At 46.4% G+C, this 20,434-nt stretch overlaps 2 protein-coding genes across 4 annotated transcripts in view; both read right to left on the reverse strand.

Moving 5' to 3' along the window:
- Nucleotides 1–5,065: 5,065 nt before the first annotated feature.
- On the reverse strand, nucleotides 5,066–6,353 carry LOC147270222 (uncharacterized). The gene is made up of 5 exons (XM_086205098.1): nucleotides 6,103–6,353; nucleotides 5,890–5,993; nucleotides 5,532–5,804; nucleotides 5,319–5,412; nucleotides 5,066–5,205 (listed from the first exon to the last, which is right to left on the reverse strand). Exons 1-5 carry the CDS (start codon nucleotides 6,203–6,205, stop codon nucleotides 5,066–5,068), a joined length of 714 nt encoding a protein of 237 aa, XP_086061224.1. The 5' UTR covers nucleotides 6,206–6,353.
- Nucleotides 6,354–10,511: 4,158 nt separating this feature from the next.
- LOC147270223 (uncharacterized) overlaps nucleotides 10,512–20,434 on the reverse strand; it is a 50,518-nt gene continuing 40,595 nt past the window's right edge. For 2 of the 3 annotated variants that reach the window (XM_086207902.1, XM_086207235.1), the window contains 5 exons: nucleotides 20,184–20,399; nucleotides 19,940–20,074; nucleotides 19,787–19,855; nucleotides 19,610–19,675; nucleotides 10,512–19,498 (listed from right to left, as the gene is read on the reverse strand). In XM_086207902.1, the coding sequence (XP_086064028.1) occupies nucleotides 11,516–19,498; nucleotides 19,610–19,675; nucleotides 19,787–19,855; nucleotides 19,940–20,074; nucleotides 20,184–20,399 (8,469 nt within the window). In that variant the 3' untranslated portion in view covers nucleotides 10,512–11,515. Of the gene's footprint in view, nucleotides 19,499–19,609; nucleotides 19,676–19,786; nucleotides 19,856–19,939; nucleotides 20,075–20,178; nucleotides 20,400–20,434 lie in introns of those variants that run through there. The other variant, XM_086208671.1, reaches the window with a different exon arrangement.

Raw genomic sequence — 20,434 nt, forward strand, 5'->3', positions numbered from 1 at the left:
GTCACGGGGTTCCTCCGCAACAGCTCGCACCTGTCTGCCCACTCCAAATCCTCTACCGTCTGCGTTCTGCCCTCCTGCTTCAGGATACTGGTCAGGAGATTCTGCCAGCGCAGATCAGCAGACGAAAACGAACAGAACCATGTCGGAATCCCCAACTGACGGACGCATGCTAACAGGTCCTTCTGAACCGACTGCCAAAAGGCAGGCGTTCCTCGAATGGGCTTCAGAAATCTGAAGCCCTCGTCGACCTGCAACATCTGCTTCAAAGTGTCCTCGTTCATCAGCATCGCTGCGCTAACCTTCTGGGACTTCTGACCGGCCCTACCCTTACGCCCTGCCACGGAAACTTTCGAGGACACTTGCTCAGCCTCAGACATGTACTGACTGAAGAAAATGTACTCAACGTTGCCGGAATAGCGGCCATCCGCATGCATAATCCGGTTGTTGAAGTACCGCGTCAATGTCAACGCTTGCGAGCGCCCGTCGTGAAATGTTTTCCTACCCAGAGGAAACAAGACGGGGAAACACTTGGCCTCGTTCGTCTGGTCAGAAAGCAGCCTAACTGGACTATTCCCTTCCGCAGGCGCCACGTTGATGATGTCCTCGAAATACTGGTCTAATGCTTCCTGACCAATATCAACAGGCATAAGACAAGTGTCCTGAAACATGCAGTGCTGCTGTCTGTCATGCAACAGTTCATCTTGAATTATTTCTGTTGAATCATCTATCACGTCGTCTTGACCACCTGACGGAGCTGTCACCGCACCCTCTGAAACGACCTGCTTCTGCTCAAAAAACTCTGCCCCATCTACGACAGCTCCGTCCTCACCGTCAGACTGAACCTCCTCAGTCTCGCCATCGTCCTGGCGACAAAAGTCATTGACCCAATCCTCATTGAAGTCAATGTCCTTGTAAAAAGGATTATTCCTTTTTAAAAAGTGCAGCGCCTGTCTTACACGAGTACTATCAACAAATTGGTACCTATAATGTCCCTTGTAGGTCAACTTGCGCTTAAGTTTGACCTGCATCAGGGACCCTTCCACGCTAGTCCTAGGCAACACATTGGTTGTCTGCACGACATTAGCCGGAACGCATGTTACAGGCCCATGTACTCCGTTCTGCCCCCCTTTGGGCAATGCCAACAATTTCATGAACGGAATATGCAGTGCAATCAAGTGTTGCTCCAAGCTATTTAAACATCCCAGTTCCGGCGGAATGGGATCCGGTGTCAGGTTGTTGACCCAACACTCAGCTGGAATCTGCCCTTTGGAAATTTTGCTGTGACACGTATGGCAGATCCAAAGTTGACCCCTACAAGCTGCCAACCCACAAGGCACAACACAATCACTACCACACCTATGCAAATACGTGTCACTAATGCATCGGTTAGCAACCGCAACTCTCGCAGAATTTCCAGCATACATTTCATAGCTACAACCTAGCACCTGAGTTCTGAACAACAACCGATGACACACACAACAGATGAACTCAGGGCCGTTTCTAACCTTTTCTAAGAATCGTTCCATGACAAATTTGAAGTCTTGACACTTGACAGCTGTTTCCTTTCTACTCTGTCTCACCGTAGCAATAATTTTCTGCTTGACGGTGGAATTATCACGATACTTTTGTCCAATTTTCTTACTTATGCCTTTAACTTTCTGTCTATGTTTGATATTTTCTCTGTATTTACGGACACTCCTGTCTTTAACTTGCTGTCTATGGTGAATGTCTACTCTGTATTTTTCAACAGTCCTTGCTTTAACTTTCAGTCTATACTGGATATTGTCTTGATATTTGAGTGCACTCCTATATTTAATAGTGTCTCTATGGTGTATATTTTCCCTATATTTTGACACACTTTTTGATTTCACACTGTGTCTGTGTTGCACATTTTGTCTATATTTGAAAATACTCTTAGCTTTACTTTGGTCCTTAACTTTTTGTCTATGTTCAGGGTTTTGCTGATAGCATGTCTTACTCCTTGCTTTACTTTTTGCCTGTACATTGTGTTTATATGGTAATATTGTGTGATATTTGATGCGAGTCTGTAGTTGTTTCCTTTCTCTATAGTGAATATTTTGAGAGTACATTTGTCTGTAAGACAAGGTACGTTTCTTCCGAATCAACATATTAAGTTTTTCCTGTGTTCTTTTCTTGTACGTTAAATATTTAGATTTTTGAGAGGTTGTTTTAACTTTTACCTGGCTATCTAAGAACACAACCTTATCAGTGTCAAGACCTTTGTCTGAAACTGTAAATGGAAAGTCATCTTGCAATGACTCCATGTTTACAACATCCTGCATTGTAGTCCTCAAGGTGTAAGTGCTGACATCCACAACTTTACAAAAACCATAACAGCTCTGTTGTGCAGGCTTCCACACACAGACCACATTCTCAAAATGCCTGTCCAGGATGTTTTGTACATAAATGCACTCAGGGTAAAAAAGGTCACTGGCACTGCTATACTTAATCCAATGTCCATCCAGAAACGTACAAACACTAACTCCTAACAAATCTGCTGTGACCTGTATTTCCACCTCTGTGGCCCAAGTATTAACATATTTCATCCTGGACTGCTGGAGGTACTGTGACACAGACGAATACTGTCTTCTCAAAAGAGAGACATATTTCTGAGCATTTCTCTCCAGCTCTTTACAAACTGCTGATCTAATCTTGCGATGGTGCTTCTGTGAGCCACTCACTGCCTGAGAGATGGCTCTGAAGAAGCAGTTCCCATCAGCAACGATCCTCTCATTCTTACATGGAGGACCAATCAATCCAACTTCTGTGGAGAGTGGAGGATTGAACTTGTCAAAGTCAAAGTTTAACTTCTGACATAAAACCTGACAATTACGTACACCCAGAGGACAAAACAGTAGCGCGTCATTTGTGACAGCACTAATAAATGCTACATCTGTCTCCATGTCAGTACGAAGTGTATGGTCATCAAGCAACTTTAATTTCTTTGACACATGGGTGTCAGGAGAAATTGTGTGCTTTATGCCATGGCTACAGTGTGGTTCTTCCTGTCGCGCAGTGCTGACATCATGGGACAAAGTCTTGTCTGCAATGTTACACATTGCCAGAGTTCCACCTACAGTAACAACATCCTGAGATATGTGCAGAGAGCCGTCATTGAGTGTTTGCTCCGTAAAAGTAGGCTGTGTTGTAGTTGCGGTTGCAATCCTACTACTGTGTGCAGACACACCAGACGGAACTGGATTTACATTCTGAATCACAAGAACACCACACAGTTCAAAAAGTTTCTGGTTTGAACTGAGACTGTCAGCCAAACAGAAGATGTAGTGGTGCAGGTCATCAATACAAGCAAAATGTAGAACCACACTCGTACCATGGCAATGTGACAAGCCACTATAATTACGTGAGTGACTGTCAACCACAGCAAACTGTCCATCCTGATGGATGATGGAAGTGGTGTTGCCACACAGTGTCATAAGACATGTGCTGTACTCACTGAAGATCCTGGCCAGTCCGTCACGCAGACTGATGAAGACACCAAAGTCAACCAGGTCCCCTTCAGTCACACCAACTTCCCCCAACATTACATCCCCAAAATGGAAGCTGCATATCTGTCCATCAACTTCCAACTGATGTGGCAGATCAGGAACAGATAGCAGATTTGAGGGATGTGTAAATGAGCCACTGTCACGCAAGAAGGTGTATAACTGATCTCCTTTAATTAAGACCTGATCCAGCTCACACCTTTTCCAGGAGAAGACAGTGCTGTAAGTGTGTTTGGCTAAGCTGACCAAAGCAATAGCCATACACTGCAGTCCTCCATACTTAAACTGCTCATGTCCCTGGTGAAATGAGCCCTTGACAACCTTACCTACCTTAATCCCTCTGCTATTAGGAGCCACCATTGCCACATCATTGCCATTGGAATCTGCATTAGCTGCTTTAACATCATGCGAAGAAAACATCAAAAAGTCAGGCTTAGCTTTTGTCGGTGTGTGCGTGGTCTGCGTCGGCTCCGGGACAGTGGATTCCGTCAGCAAGGCCGGGCAAGCTGCGGCAACCTCCTTCCTCCGACCCTCTGGCACCACGGCAGCAGTCAGTGGCACCGCAGACTCCTCCACGCAAGCCTTGGCTGCCGCCTCCACCTGATAGAAGATGAAAAGACAATGTTAAATGTAAATGAAGTAGGAGAGGAAATGTTGGTGATTTGAATGAGCCACAAGAAGTAAACTGTATGTAATGAAAGCATGGCGAACCTGCTGCGCTGCTGGACGGGGCTTGGAGGCGGACACGGTCTGATGGGCAGGTGGTGTTGCCAGCACCTAAATAAAGAAAAGGAGAGTCAGCACAAAAAAAGTGGATTTATAGGTTTAAGTAAAAATGCAGGTATAAGTTATATTGCAGTTATTGGAAGAAAAGATCCAAATACCAACCTGTCGCTTTCCTCCTTTGGGCTTTGAGGCAACACGTTGGCACTGGCGCTTCCCGTGCCCATGGGAAGGCTGAACGAAGGAGAGAATTTTTTTTACAACATCTGACATACATGTTAGCTAGACACATTACATGTACTGGTTGGTATAGTTACCTGGCCAGCTGGTGGAGCAGCAGTGCAGCCGGAGCCAGAAGAAGGTGAAACCTTCTCCATGGCATCCAGCATGTCACTGCTGAACCACACCGGGTTGGACGGGATGGCAGACCGTCGGGCCGGAGGTGTACCAGTCTTTGAAACAGAAAGCAAAGAGGGGAAGAATGACAAATATTAGTTATTGTTCGTAACAAGAAGGTTAAAGAAAAGTGCATTTGGATAACGTAGCAGTGAAATACATTACCGCGCATGCCCGTCCAACGACGGTCCACTCCCGGGGGTCACGACGACGAGGCACAGGAACGTGTCCCGTCACGATCACCCTAGGAGACACCCTCACACGTGGCGATGTGCGGGGTGACACGGTGGGCTGTGGTGGAGGGGGGGCGAGCTGACGGACCGCAGCGTTCCACAGCAGGTCCACCACAACCGGCATGCCATCGGAGTCGCTGAGATGCACCTGAAAGACAGGAAAACATAGCAGACTTTAATGGCGTAGGGTCACGTAGCATGGGAGAAGAGGGCAGTTAAAGCACATGACATATGTAAACGACGACATAAAGCTGTACTTACACCGTCGTGGCACCACAGCTCCAACCGATGGACTGGGAGGTGCTCCGCCATAGACACGTATGGGATACCTAAAAGATGTGTAAGCATAAATATGTATGATAATGGTTCAATGTGCATTCAATAGTAGAACTTTTAAGTATTAATGTGATTGGAGAAGGAGATGAGGAAAAGTTGAACATACCCATGCGCGCTGTGACACGGCGGTATTCCTGACGTAGCAGGTCCTGCAAGGCCGGATCGATGGTTAAGCGTGGAGGGAAATCCATCACTAACACCTTGAAGGGCGAAATGAAACAAATGTGATGAATGACTGTAAAAAATGACATAAGTAAAAAATGTGACTGTGTAGGAGGGAAGACATAATAGTAACAGTATATAACGAACAGAAGCTCACCGTCGGCCAGAGGCTGCTGACTGTGGTCAGGAGAGCACGGAAGTCCAACGCCGCCTCACCAACAGTCCTGCTGGCTGTGAGGTTGTTGCTGGGGGCACCCACACACACCAAGTCCGGGGTCCAGGGGAGGGTAGCGTGCATGACCTCGGTCCTGAGGTCAGAGGCGGCTCCACCTGGAACGGATAAGAAGCCAAAAGTGAGAGAACCCTGCGGCATACTCACAAAGCCGTCGACGATGGCACGCAGGTGGGAGTCTCCGAGGACGAACACCATCTGTCACAGAAGCACATGTTTAGAACAGACAGCAAGTGTGAGTGCATAGATGTGTGCAATGATGTAGAATGAGAAAGATCAGTACCTTCTGGCCGGGGGACTGTGCAGGAGTGACCAACTTCACGGAGTGGTTGGTGTAGAGTGAAGTTGGCCATCTCCGCACGCGGTGGCGGCGTCCGGTACCGCGCCCTGTTAGGATGGAGATAATGTTAGAATGAGAGGCAAAGGCAGACATGGTTTTTGTAGCACATGTTAAGAGTAGCAGGAGTATGGCATTTCAAAAAGTGTTGATACATACGAGCAACAAACTCGGGGACAGGTGGCCCAGGGGTCCAAGGCTCCCGCTGCGCCATCCTCCGCTTGGCCGCCTGGGCAAGCCGGTGGGACTTGGAACGGGGCATCTACAAAAGAGAAGTGTGCATTAATTAAGCATTCACAGGCAAAGTGCACAAGTATAGAATGGTAGTTGTACTCACAAACAGGAGGGACATGATCTTCAGAAGTGGGTGAATTAAACAAGAAGTGCAACTTACCTTGGTTGTGGGAGATGAGCAACCAGTAAATGTAGAGTGTGTGTGTGTGTGTGTGTGTGTGCGTGCGTGTGTGTGCGTGCGTGTATCAAAGCAAAAGTGGTCAAGTAGATAAAAGTTATGTGTTTTAGTAAAGTATGTAACTGTATGTGTGGATTGTACAAATTCGAGATTTCCTGAAGAAGAGTTGCTGTAGATGAAGGACAAAGCAGCAGAGCAGCAAGGGACAAGTATGGATCTGTAAAGTAAAGATGAAGGTGTTGTTTGAATATAATTATAGCAATAATGTAATAGTGAATAATAAATAGTCATACATACTGTAAAGTATTAAAAGTAGAAATAAGATGTAGATATAGAAAAGATGTGCAATACACATAGGCACATATATACACATAAACACACACGCATATATACATATACACACACAGACATGTATGAAAATATACATATATATAAAAAAATTATGTAAATGGCCGACGAGGAGCTAGCGGCCCAGTCGCGGTGATGCGAAATGGCCGACGAGGAGCTAGCGGCCGAGTGGCGGTGATGCGAAATGGCCGACGAGGAGCTAGCGGCCGAGTGGCGGTGATGCGAAATGGCCGACGAGGAGCTAGCGGCCGAGTGGCGGTGATGCGAAATGGACGAGGAGGAGGAGCTAGCGGCCGAGTCGCGGTGATGCGAAATGGCCGACGAGGAGCTAGCGGCTGAGTCGCGGTGATGCTAAATGGCCGACGAGGAGCTAGCGGCCGAGTCGCGGTGATGCTAAATGGCCGACGAGGAGCTAGCGGCCGAGTCGCTGATGCGAAATGGCCGACGAGGAGCTAGCGTCTTTGTAGCCTTAAGACTGCGGAGATAGGGGTTGTAAGTGCATGATAACATTACTGTATTAACGGAGCACATGTAAGTAGCGGAAATAGTGTCGAATAACCAAATGAAAATACTGAATTAATGGCAACATAGCTGAAGCTAATAATAAGTCATGCAACAGAGACAGCAGCACTCACCTCCGGTCGGACGAGCAGGAGAAAATGGCGATCGCAGCCGTCAGGTTTTATGAGCTCGTATGAGGAGACGTCACGGAGTGCATTGCAGCACAGCAACTGATTGGCAGAGAGGTGGCATGATGACCCGTCATGAAGTGCATTGCAGCACAGCAACTGATTGGCAGAGAGCTGTCAGATCTGACCATTGAGGAGAGAGCTGAGACTTCACAGAGCCTTGTTGCTAGGGTGTGAGAGCCCCTCCCTTCTCTGCTCGCTCTCTGCCGTCTGTGTCAGAGTGGAGAGCAGAGGAGGATTTGGCAGTTTTACTGACAAACACACTCATAACTCAGCATATGTTGGTCAAAAGTGGAATGTAAAGAGATGTTTTCATAGCCATGTTTGCGTAGAGTTCGTCAGGAATTAAATGGTGTGCTTTATAAAGGTATGGGGGTTGTATTTTAGATTTTGAAAGTGTTTGTTTGAGAGTATGTACCATGAGGGAAGATATGCTCCCCTTTTGGTTTACATGACAACTGAGAACAAATCTCTGCCATCTGTGTCAGTGTGGAGAGCAGAGGAGGATTTGGACATTTTTAGTGTGTGAAAAGCAAAGAGCTGTGCACATGTTGTTTAAAAGTCCAAACTTATACCACATTTGCAGATGGATGTTTTTCTGAAGACGTGTGATGTGTATTTGTGGCTTGTGAACTTGTGAGAGCATGTAGTTTATGGAGAGGTAGCCTCTCCCGATTCTATGACAGGTGACAGCTGTCGCTGTAGCTGCACCTCCCCTGCTGCTGTTAGTTATGTGTGTGAGAGTGGAGAGGATAGGTGCAGAGTGGAGGTGCAGCTACAGCTCTCCCACTGCTCTCTGTTATTTGTGTGTGTGAGTGGAGATGTGAGATGTGTTTGTGAGCATGTAGTTTATGATGAGATAGCCTGTACATATCCTATCACAGGTGACAGCTGTCGCTGTAGGTGCCCCCTGCTGGTGTGTGTTATCTGTGTGAGAGTGGAGAGGTGCAGGGTCGAGGTTTCCATGGCAACAGTAAATAAATCCCGGTCATCTGAGTGAAGAGCAGAGGAGAAATGGACATTTTTAGTGTGGTAATATCAAATAACAGTGCATGTGTTGCTTCAAAGTGCAATGTAATACCATATTTTTGTGAGTGAGAATTGTGCAGTTTTGGACTGAGAGTGGAGAGCAGAGGAGGCTTTTGGAAGTTTAACTGTGAAACACAGTCATAACTCAGCATATGTTGGTCAAAAGTGGAATGTAAAGACATCAGTTCGTAGAGTTTTTTCTCAGGAATTCAATGGTGTGCTTTTTGAAGGTGTGAGTGTTTTAGTTTAGAAGCTACAAGTGTTTGTTTGAGAGTATGTACATGAGGGCAGAGACCCTCCAATTGTGGTTTCCATGACTACAGTAAACAAATCTCTGCCATCTGTGCAAGAGTGGAGAGCAGCTGAAAAATGAACATTTTTAGTGTGTGAAAGTCAAATTACTCTGCATATGTTGCTTGGAAGTGGAATATAATACCATATTTTTGGAGAGATTTTTCTGAGGAATCGACTGATGTGTTTTGTGAAGCTGTGAGAGTTTTAGTTTAGACGTGAGAAGCATTTGTTCGAGAGTTTGTACCATGAGAAGACACGGCCACCCCATTGACTTCCATTGTAAGCGTGAAACGTGTCTCCCCGACTTTGACGGCTTATAAAATGGGAACCGAGCGCGTAGTATATTAGCCTTTAAAGATTTTTGAAGAGCAGTGTTGGGAGAGTAGTGTGTGAAAGTCTGGAAGCGGTGCCATTTACGGTTTAGGAGGAGATAGATTTTGTTCGGGGAGTAAAAAAATCCTTTTTTTGACAGTTTTGTCCAATTTGTGGACATTGTGTTGTAGATAGGTGAGAGGTCAGAGTGTATGAATTTTTCGTCTTAATGAGACGATTCCAACGGTGTTGGTCCCATGTCTGTGGGACATTCGTGCAAGCAGTTATAGCGCTCCAAATTTTTTGCGAGTTTTTTGGCTCCCTAGGTGGCGCTATTGAGTTTTTGCGAATTTTTTTTTTTAAATATAAAATTTTTCGCCAGACCGGACGTGTGTGCCGAATTTCAGCGAATTTCATAAATGTCTAGGGGGTCAAATTAAGCGTCAAAGAGGCGTCGGATGAAACAAAGAAAAAAAATTAAAGCTGCAAGCAGCGTTGTTAGGGCCTGAGCCCCCGCCTAACCGCGGCCGGATCGCCGGCCCGAATCCAACGGTGTAATCGGCAAATCCCTAGGCCTTGTAGTTTAGGAGATACGAGCCTCAGTGCGCTGCACAGTGTGAGTGCAGAGCTGAGAGCCGGCCCTTTAAGAGCCCCTCCCTTCTCTGCTCGCTCTCTGCCATCTGTGTCAGAGTGGAGAGCAGAGGAGGATTTGGCAGTTTTACTGTGAAACACGGTCATAACTCAGCATATGTGGGTCAAAAGTTGAATGTTACCAGATGTTTTCATAGTTTTTTTTTGTCAGGAATTCAATAATATGGTTTTTGAAGGTGTGGGTGTTTTAATGTACAAGCTATAAGTGTTTGTTTGAGAATATGTACCATGAGAGCAGAGAAGCTGCCCTTTCGGTTTCCATTACAACAGTAAACAAATGTCTACCATCTGTATTAGATTGAAGGGCAGAGGAGGATTCTGCCAGTTTTACTGTTAAAAACAGTCATTAACTCTCCATATGTTGGCCAATAGTAATATTTTAGCCCATCTTTTTCAGTTGTGACTCCAAGTGCTGAGCTGACAGCATTGATCCGTCTGCCTGTCATCTTCTGTCCTACCTTTGTCTAAGTTTGATGTGCTTCTCCTAGTGAAGGTGTTGAATGACATCATCAATCCCAGGGTGATGGAGAAGTGCTCCTCCATCCATGTTGGTATCAAAGTGGTGAGAGTTGAAGTTGAGGAGGTAGAAGCTCCAGTTGGACCCAAAGTGTGACTGCAGATGTGACAGCTTCATATTGACCCTTGTGTTCATCATTGTCTGTGCTACCTGTTGGCTGTCACTTTACTGTGGTTCTTCCAGTTAAGTTGCTGAATATCATCAAGCATGAATGTGGCAAAATACAGCATTGAAAACAGGACATTTGACTGGATTAGAAAGTTCAACATTCATTGTCCATGTACAGTTATTGTGACAATAAAAGACAGACATCAGCTGTGGTGAACATGGGAATTTATTAACTGATTAATTTGAACAAAAGGTCAATTAGAGACAGTCACTGCATGTGTAACAAAATGGAAATTATAAATCTGAAGTCAAATAAAAATGCATTTAGAACATACAGTGAACATAATTAATGAAAGTAATTTAGAACTTAAATGAAATTTCTCCCCGTTGGGGTTCAATGAACAAACTATTTACAAGTTTAGTGAAAGAAACCCAACATTCCCACATGAGCAAGCACTTGGCGACGGTGGTGAGGAAAAACTCCCTTTTACAGGAAGAAACCTCAGGCAGAACCAGGCTCAAAGTGGGCGGCCACCTGCCTGGACCGGTTGGGGTTGAGAGGGAGAGGGAGAGAGATGGGGCTGGGGTGGAGAGGGGAGATAGACTTGGGGGTGAGGGGCGGGGGCAGTGGGAGAAGGAGAGATACAGAGAGAGAGAGACAAAGAGGGAGGGGGCTGAGAGGAGAGACAACAGGCAAAAATATACATGCATGATACATTGATAAAACATTCATAAGAGACCAACAGCAATAATGTGACAGACAGTGACTCACAACAACTATAAATATCAACTACAACTATAAATATCAACAACAACAACGTGCTGTGACCCATGATTGTCACGCAGCACCAGTGGAACCATGATTCGTGGAGCTAAACTACCAACTCATAGTCACTACAAAACTGCAGTAAGTGCAGTGCGTGACAGTGGAATAAGTTAATAATAAATACATGAATAAATACCTTAAAAACCGTGCATGTCAAGACATGCACAGAATAAATAGCCAAAGTTAAAAAGGTTTAAAAAGCTAAAAAGATTAAAAAGGGCACAGAGAGGTGGAGTGGGACTTTCTATTCTAACAAATGCCAACAATCATGCCAGGCTTCCTATCAACAACAGGTCCGAGTCAACTTGTCCTACCAGCACACACAGAGCCAACTGAGCTGACATGAGGCTAGTATTTGACCTGGGACAGCCATGTAGCTTTGACACTCAGTCATCCTGGTGGTCAGAATCGCCCTGGAAATCCTCCAAGTCATCCAAGCTAAACAAACTGGCGAGGTCATCTAACTCCCCCTGATCATCTGAAACAGAAAACCTACACAGGATCCCTTCGTGATCGCTGAAGTAGGCTGGCCAGACTGCACATTCCACGTCGTACTGTGACGTTTTAACGTAAACGTGGTCAATTAGCGTCCCCTTTTCTGTGGTCTCTTGTGTCACGTGTTGGGTGAACCCTTTTTCTTCCATAAATTTACAAATTGATGACCCTTTCAAAATGTTCTCATTAAAGTCTCCCATGACTACAACAGTGTTACTTGTTGGAGTTAACCAGTCAAGTAACCTCCCCACATTGCCTTTGAACAGCAAATTTGGATACGCTGGTGGACGGTAAATGACGGCCAGGGAAATGCTCAATTTTTTGTGCAGGCACACCAAGCACTCCAGATTGAAATCGGGTACCTGCAGAATGTCGACGTCCGAATGGGCTAAACTATACAGGCCGACGCCACCGCGTTCTAACTGCTGGAATTTGGAGAATGTGGGGTCAGCGGCGCTGTAACACAGAGACCGAGGACGACTGTGGAAATCGTAGCCAGAAATTTGCACACAGTCCAATGAGGACTGTGCAGTGAGCCATGTTTCTGTGACAGCAATGCAGTTAAGCTGCAAATGCTGCGTGCAGGACACCAAGTCTAGCAGGTGGCGACTTAAACTTTGTACGTTCATCAAATACACCGCGAACTGTGTATTTGATGAAGGCTGCTCAATCAAAAATGGAGGCATGCTAGCCATGGCCTCCTTAATGGTGTCCTTGCAGTAAATGGCCTTTTCTTCAAAGTCCTTGATGATCAGTCCCGACAAGGCCCTAACACGACTGAGAGCTACATACGCCTGCCCAGGTGCAAATACCTTCTTTAAACACACAACAGCCTGGTCTACAGTCAACCCCTGCACTTTGTGGACTGTACAAGCCCACGCTAGCCTGAGGGGAAACTGCACCCGCACACAACCGCGCTTCCTGGTCTTCTCCCTGTCTGGTTCAATAGCAGTAGAATGCCTGTATTCTACTGCTGCGTGTGGACGCTCTGTCCTCCTCTGTCTGCCAATGTTGTCGTCATCGAACTTGACGTAAATTCTCAGAGGAAATGTGGGGTCGGGGCCAAATTCAATGTAGCTGACAGTGCCACACGCGCCATTGACCAGACCGTCCTGGACGTCGACGTTACGACAGAGCATGACTCTGGCGTTTTTGGCCAAACACAATTTAGATTCCAAACACGTGCCCTGCCCCTTGCTAATGATTCCAGGTTCCAATTTGCCGGTTTTGCGGTTCGGCGTAAAGTCTTTAGCGTCAATTTCAACATAATCTGGGCACGTGCGGAACAACTGGTTCAAATTAAATTCTTCCACTTGCACATTTGTGGTGAAAATATGCAAGGCCGAGCTATCTTCCCCTGTCTCTCGCGATTTCAAAATTTGGACGTCGCCGTCTAACATGGGGGTTTTCTTGGAACGCACCCTAAGCCTGTTCAACATCTCAGCAAAGGAGCTGTCCTTCTGTCTGACGACAGTGGTCAGCTCCACCACGCTAAAGTGGCACCACAGGTCCACACCAACCTGACCAGCGTACAGCGGCTTCCCTTTAACGGGAGGCAACTGGTAGAAGTCACCGACGGCTATGACGCTAACATTACCAAATGGGGAAAAGTCACCGGTCTGTTTAAGCTGCCTCAACCTGCCGTGAACGTATGCCAACAGATTGTGATCAACCATGCTAATCTCATCAATGATGACAATTTGGAGGTCTCTAAATGTGGCCCTTAGAGAGTTCAGTTTGTCTTCTCCCAAGGGTGTGTAGGGCAAGCTGGAGTGTGTGCCAATACTCAGCGAGTGATGAATTGTTGCTGCATTTAAAGTGTATGCAGCTATGCCCGTGGAGGCCATTAACAGAACCGAAATGCTATCTGGTTGATGACAAAGTGTTGCCAGCAGTCTCCCGGCCTCGTACTGAATGGCCCTAATTAAGTGACTTTTCCCCGTCCCTGCACCGCCTGTCAAAAACACATGCAGAGGCTCTGGGTTCTTACCCATGGCCTTCTGCAGACACCACTGTCTAACTTTGTTGAAGACAGCCATTTGCGTCTCGTTCAGAGACCTAACTAAGGCCAAGCCGTCACTTCTGGGCAAAATGCTCCTGTTCCTCTCCAAAAACACATCTGTTTTTGGTTTGGCAGCCGCCAAATCGGGAACATTTTGTAAGGCGTCGGCCAAATGCTCATCAGCATTTTCGCCTTGCCTTTGCTCTTTCATCTCCTCTAAACACTCGATGCGTTCCGCTTCCAGCTCAGGACAGAGCTCCCCCCAAACATCCTCATCGACCTGACCTTGCTGAGCAATCTCCTCAGCGTGATCCAACTCAGGACAATCGACCTCAAACCTGGCCCTGTTCTCATCGACGACGCTTTGCACCGACTTCATCGAACCGTCCCTGAACCTAACCTCTCCATCCTTATAGAACTGACTGAACAGATGAAACCCCTCAGGTTTCAGATCTGCGTCAACTCTGTAATGGAGATACATCTGAAGCAGACTCTGATAGTGTGCTTCCTCCTGCTTTTCTAAATCAAAGCGCATGTAGCGCACAACAGCGAACTGAGACCGCGTTCTCCTCGAGATGAAGCCAAGTCCATTCTTCAGTTGAATCATGTTCTTGGACTTTTCATTCTTGCTGAGAAGACGATACTCAGACGCAAACGTAGCCATACACATGTCTTCAAACAGCTCGTCATCTGGCCTGCTCCTATATCTATCGACTATATTCGGCATCCACATATCCTCTGACCTCATGTCACCACAAGCGGCTTTATGCCTCAACACACTGAGGGGTAAACTCATCCTAACTACATTTGCCCCTGTTGGCACAAACACGACCTTCCTGGAACACTCCCTGAGATGCATGTTCGTTAGCCTGTACACCGACTCCTGGGCACAAACGTCCCTGTTGTGCAAATACACACTTCCTAATTTTTTCAAAGCCTCTCTAGCAGAGAGATTTGATTGTTTGGATGCTTCTTTTTGTGCGTTGGCCAATAAAAGCCCAATTTCTCTCTCGGCTTTGGTTATATACGAAATGATATAAATGATTACTGCATAGGCATCGGTGACAAAGCTAATGTCCATGTTAGCATTCCAGCACTTCAACAATTTCTTACTATACTGGTTCACCCAGACATCCTTTACCCCTCTTTTATAGACTATCCTAGTCTTTGTGTGAAGGCGCTTAAAAGCCAGCTCAAAAATCTCCTGATTAATGCCCAGAGTCTGGAACAAGTGGTCCACGCTAGCGTAGGCCACTTCTCCTGCGTCCGCTTTTTTAACAGCCTTCTTCACGGCTTTCAAAATGGCGTGTGCCGTCTCCTTATTAATGGGATTCGTGTCTTGAAAACAATTACAGACCGGCACGCTTGTTGACTGAGGATTCTCTCTGGCCTTCGGATCACAGGTACAGGTTTTAATTTCCGTTTTACAAACAAAAGTCCGGGCCGAAACAACTTTTGGGAAATGGAAGCGACACGTTCCGTGTTTCAAGCAGGATTTGGTGTGTCGCCTGGAGTGGGCTTGAACCGATGCCACGATAGCCGATAACGTGTCATCGTCAGGGTTTAAGTCGCAGGTGACATATTGGTCAATAAATGCCACCACCTCCTCATCTGTGTTCTTATCAATTTGGGGAGCCCCCTCAATCCAAAACAGACAGTGGACATGAGGGGAGCCGCGCTGTTGAAATTCTACCCTATAAAAGTAATCTGTGATTTTGCCAATCGGTTGTGAAGGAGACTTGAGAACCTCATTCAAAAAGCAATGCCACCTGTAGTCAAACATCCTCGCGGCTGTCACGGGGTTCCTACGCAACAGCTCGCACCTGTCTGCCCACTCCAAATCCTCTACCGTCTGCGTTCTGCCCTCCTGCTTCAGGATACTGGTCAGGAGATTCTGCCAGCGCAGATCAGCAGACGAAAACGAACAGAACCACGTCGGAATCCCCAACTGACGGACGCATGCTAACAGGTCCTTCTGAACAGACTGCCAAAAGGCAGGCGTTCCTCGAATGGGCTTCAGAAATCTGAAGCCCTCGTCGACCTGCAACATCTGTTTCAAAGTGTCCTCGTTCATCAGCATCGCTGCGCTAACCTTCTGGGACTTCTGACCGGCCCTACCCTTACGCCCTGCCACGGAAACTTTAGAGGACACTTGCTCAGCCTCAGACATGTACTGACTGAAAAAAATGTACTCAACGTTGCCGGAATAGCGGCCATCCGCATGCATAATCCGGTTGTTGAAGTACCGCGTCAATGTCAACGCTTGCGAGCGCCCGTCGTGAAATGTTTTCCTACCCAGAGGAAACAAGACGGGGAAACACTTGGCCTCGTTCGTCTGGTCAGAAAGCAGCCTAACTGGACTATTCCCTTCCGCAGGCGCCACGTTGATTATGTCCTCGAAATACTGGTCTAATGCTTCCTGACCAATATCAACAGGCATAAGGCAAGTGTCCTGAAACATGCAGTGCTGCTGTCTGTCATGCAACAGTTCATCTTGAATTATTTCTGTTGAATCATCTATCACGTCGTCTTGACCACCTGACGGAGCTGTCACCGCACCCTCTGAAACGACCTGCTTCTGCTCACAAGACTCTGCCCCATCTACGACAGCTCCGTCCTCACCGTCAGACTGAACCTCCTCAGTCTCGCCATCGTCCTGGCGACAAAAGTCATTGACCCAATCCTCATTGAAGTCAATGTTCTGGTAAAAAGGATTATTCCTTTTTAAAAAGTGCAGCGCCTGTCTTACACGAGTACTATCGACAAATTGGTACCTATAATGTCCCTTGTAGGTCAACTTGCGCTTAAGTTTGACCTGCATCATGGACCCTTCCACGCTAGTCCTAGGCAACACATTGGTTGTCTGCACGACATTAGCCGGAACGCATGTTACCGGCCCATGTACTCCATTCTGCCCCCCTTTGGGCAATGCCAACAATTTCATGAACGGAATATGCAGCGCAATCAAGTGTTGCTCCAAGCTATTTAAGCATCCCAGTTCCGGCGGAATGGGATCCGGTGTTAGGTTGTTGACCCAACACTCAGCTGGAATCTGCCCTTTGGAAATTTTACTGTGACACGTATGGCAGATCCAAAGTTCCCCTCTACAAGCTGCCAATCCACAAGGCACAACACAATCACTACCACACCTATGCAAATACGTGTCACTTATGCATCGGTTAGCAACGGCAACTCTGGCAGAATTTCCAGCATACATTTCATAGCTACAACCCAGCACCTGAGTTCTGAACAACAACCGATGACACACACAACAGATGAACTCAGGGCCGTCTCTAACTTTGTCTAAGAATTGTTCCATGACAAAGGCAAAGTCTTGACACTTTTCAGCTCTTTTTGTCTTATTTAATTTAACAGTGGCAATAACTTGTTTCTTAAATTCTGAACTGCCATGATACTTTTTTGTGAGAACTTCCTTCCGTTTGGCTGTAACTGTGTGTCTATACTTGATGTCATCTCTATATTTGACAACAGTTCTGGCTTTAACGCTCTGCCTATGCTTGATATTGTCTCTATATTTTACAATACTTCTGGATTTAACGTTCTGCCTATGTTTGATGTTATGTCTATATTTAATAACACTTCTGGATTTTACATTTTGTCTATGTTGGAGATTGTCTCTATATTTTTGTACACTTTTGGCGATTATACTGAGTCTGTGCTGGATGTTGTGTTGATATTTGACTATACTTACAGCTTTACTTCTGGTCTTCACTTTGTGTCTATGCTGGGGATTCTGTTGGTAGTTTAGTCTACTCTTTACTTTTACACTGTCTTTGAATGCTAAATGCGTGTGATATTTATTGAGCATTTGTAATTTTTTCCTCTCTCTGTAGAGAGCATTTTCCCAATACATGTTTTTCTTGGTATAGAGATGTTTCTCCCTCGTCAATTTATTCAATTTGTCCTGTTTTTTTTTTTTGAGCTTCAAATATTTAGACCTCCCAGCATCAACAGTTACTTTAGATTCAGTATGCACTTGTAGAAACCGATCAGTATCAAGACCTTTGTCAGAAACAACAAAAGGGAAATGACATGCTACATGTTCCATGTCACAGGCACCAGGAACTTGCAACGTAGTCCTCAAGGTGTAACTTGGCACATCCACAACTTTACAAAAACCATAACAGGTCTGTTGTCCAGGCTTAGACACACAGACCACATTCTCAAAATGCCTGTCCAGGATGTTTTGTACATAAATGCACTCTGGGTAAAAAAGGTCACTTGCACAGCTATATTTAACCCAACGTCCATGCAGAAAAGTGCAAACACTAACTCCTAACAAATCCGCAGTGACCTGTATTTCCACCTCAGTGGCCCACGTATTAACATATTTCATCCTGGACTGCTGGAGGTACTGTGACACAGAGGAATATGGTCTTCTCAAAAGAGAGACATATTTCTGAGCATTTCTCTCCAGCTCTTTACAAACAGCTGATCTAATCTTGCGATGGTGCTTCTGTGAGCCACTCACTGCCTGAGAGATGGCCCTGAAGAAGCAGTTCCCATCAGCAACGATCCTCTCATTCTTACATGGAGGACCGATCAATCCAACTTCTGTGGAGAGTGGAGGATTGAGCTTGTCAAAGTCAATATTTAACTTTTGACACAAAACCTGAGAATTATGTACACCGAGAGGACAAAACAGCAGCGTGTCATTTGTGACAGCGCTAATAAATTCTACATCTGTTTTAAGCATAAAATCTTCAAGTGTCTTTAATTTCTTTGACACATGGGTGTTAGGAGAAATTTCGCGCTTTGTGCCATGAGTACCGTGTGGTCCTTCCTGTGACGCAGTGCTGACATTAAAAGATGAAGCAATGTTAGACATGGCCAGATTTGTAGGTACAGTAGGAAGACCTTCAGAGATGGTGGAGTCATCATGTACGGTTTCGTCAATAAAGGTGGACTGTCTCGCTTCACTGGCCTCAACCATACAGCTCTCTCCAGATGGAACTGCATTCACATCCGCACACACAACAACACCACAGAGTTCGAAAAGTTTCTGGTTTGCACTGAGACTCTCAGCCAAACAGCAGATGTAGTGGTGCAGGTCATCAAGACCTGCAAAATGCAGAACCACACTGGTACCACGGCAATGTGACAAGCCACTATAATTACGTGAGTGACTGTCGACAACAGCAAACTGTCCATCCTGATGGATGATGGAAGTGGTGTTCCCACACAGTGTCATAAGACATGTGCTGTACTCACTGAAGATCCTGGCCAGTCCATCACGCAGACTGATAAAGACACCAAAGTCAACCAGCTCCCCTTCAGTCACACCAACTTCACCCAATAGTACATCCCCAAAATGGAAACTGCATATCTGTCCATCAACTTCCAAGTGATGTGGCAAGTCAGGAATAGATAGCAGATTTGAGGGATGTGTAAAAGAGCCACTGTCACGCAGGAAGGTGTATAACTGATCTCCTTCAATTAAGACGCGATCTACATCACACCTTTTCCAGGAGAACACACTGCTGAAAGTGTGCTTGGCTAAGCTGACCAAAGCAATAGCCATACACTGCAGTCCTCCATACTTGAACTGCTCATGTCCCTGATGAAATGAGCCCTTCACAATCTTACCTATCTTAATCCCTCTGCTATTAGGAGCCACCATTGCCACATCATTGCCATTGGAATCTGCATTAGCTGCTTTTACATCATGCACAGAGAACATAGAGAAGTCAGACTCAGCTTTGCTGGGCGTGTGCGTCGTCTCCTCAACAGGCGATTCCGTCAGCAAGGCCGGGCAAGCTGCGGCAACCTCCCTCCTCGGACCCTCTGGCACCACGGCAGCAGTCAGTGGTACAGCAGACTCCTCCTCGCACGCCTTGGCTGCCGCCTCCACCTGTTGGAAGATGAACAGAGAATGTAAAATGTAAATGAAGTAGGAGAGGAAATGTTGGCGATTTGAATGAGCCACGAGAAGTAAACTGTATGTAATTAAAGCAAGGCCAACCTGCTGCGCTGCTGGACGGGGCTTGGAGGCAGACACGGGCAGACGGGCAGGTGGTGTTGCCAGCACCTAAAGAAAGAAAAGGAGATTAAGTACAAAAGAAGTGGAATTGTAAGTTTAAGTCAAAATGCAGGTATAAGTTATATTGCAGTTATTGGAAGAAAAGATGCAAACACCAACCTGTCGCTTTCCTCCTTTGGGCTTTGAGGCAACACGTTGGCGCTGGCGCTTCCCGTGCCCAGGGGAAGGCTGAAGGAAGGAGAGAATTTTTGTTTACAACATCTGATATGCATGTAGACTTGAAACAGTACATGTAATGACTGGTATAGTTACCTGGCCAGCTGGTGGAGCAGCAGTGCAGCCAGAGCCAGAAGAAGGTGAAACCTTCTCCATGGCAACCAGCATGTCACTGCTGAACCACACTGGGTTGGACGGGATGGGAGACTGTCGGGCCGGAGGTGTACCAGTCTTTGAAACAGAAAGCAAAGAGGGGAAGGCGGACATATGTTAGATGTTGTTCATGAGAAAAAGAGTTCAGAAAAGTGCATTTGGATAATGTAGTAGTTTAATACATTACCGCGCATGCCCGTCCAACGAGGGTCCACTCCCGGGGGTCACGACGACGAGGCACAGGAACGTGTCCCGTCACGATCACCCTGGGAGACACCCTGACACGTGGCGATGTGCGGGGTGACACGGTGGGCTGTGGAGGAGGGGGGGCGAGCTGACGGACCGCGGCGTTCCACAGCAGGTCCACCACAACCGGCATGCCATCAGAGTCGCTGAGATGCACCTGAAAGACAGGGAAAAAAAGCAGACTTTAATGGC

This window comes from Aulostomus chinensis, chromosome 1, assembly GCF_037954235.1.
Source record: "Aulostomus chinensis isolate RoL2024-O1b breed Wild chromosome 1, RoL_Achi_v1.0, whole genome shotgun sequence".
Classification (NCBI taxonomy): domain Eukaryota; kingdom Metazoa; phylum Chordata; class Actinopteri; order Syngnathiformes; family Aulostomidae; genus Aulostomus; species Aulostomus chinensis.

Coding starts and splice junctions, on each gene's coding strand:
- LOC147270222 (XM_086205098.1), bottom strand. CDS start 6,205: ATGCCCCGTTCCAAGTCCCACCGGCTTGCCCAGGCGGCCAAGCGGAGG. Junction 5,805..5,889: donor CACAGTCCCCCGGCCAGAAG/GTACTGATCTTT, acceptor CTTCTGTGACAG/ATGGTGTTCGTCCTCGGAGA. Junction 5,413..5,531: donor TCAGCAGCCTCTGGCCGACG/GTGAGCTTCTGT, acceptor TCGCCCTTCAAG/GTGTTAGTGATGGATTTCCC.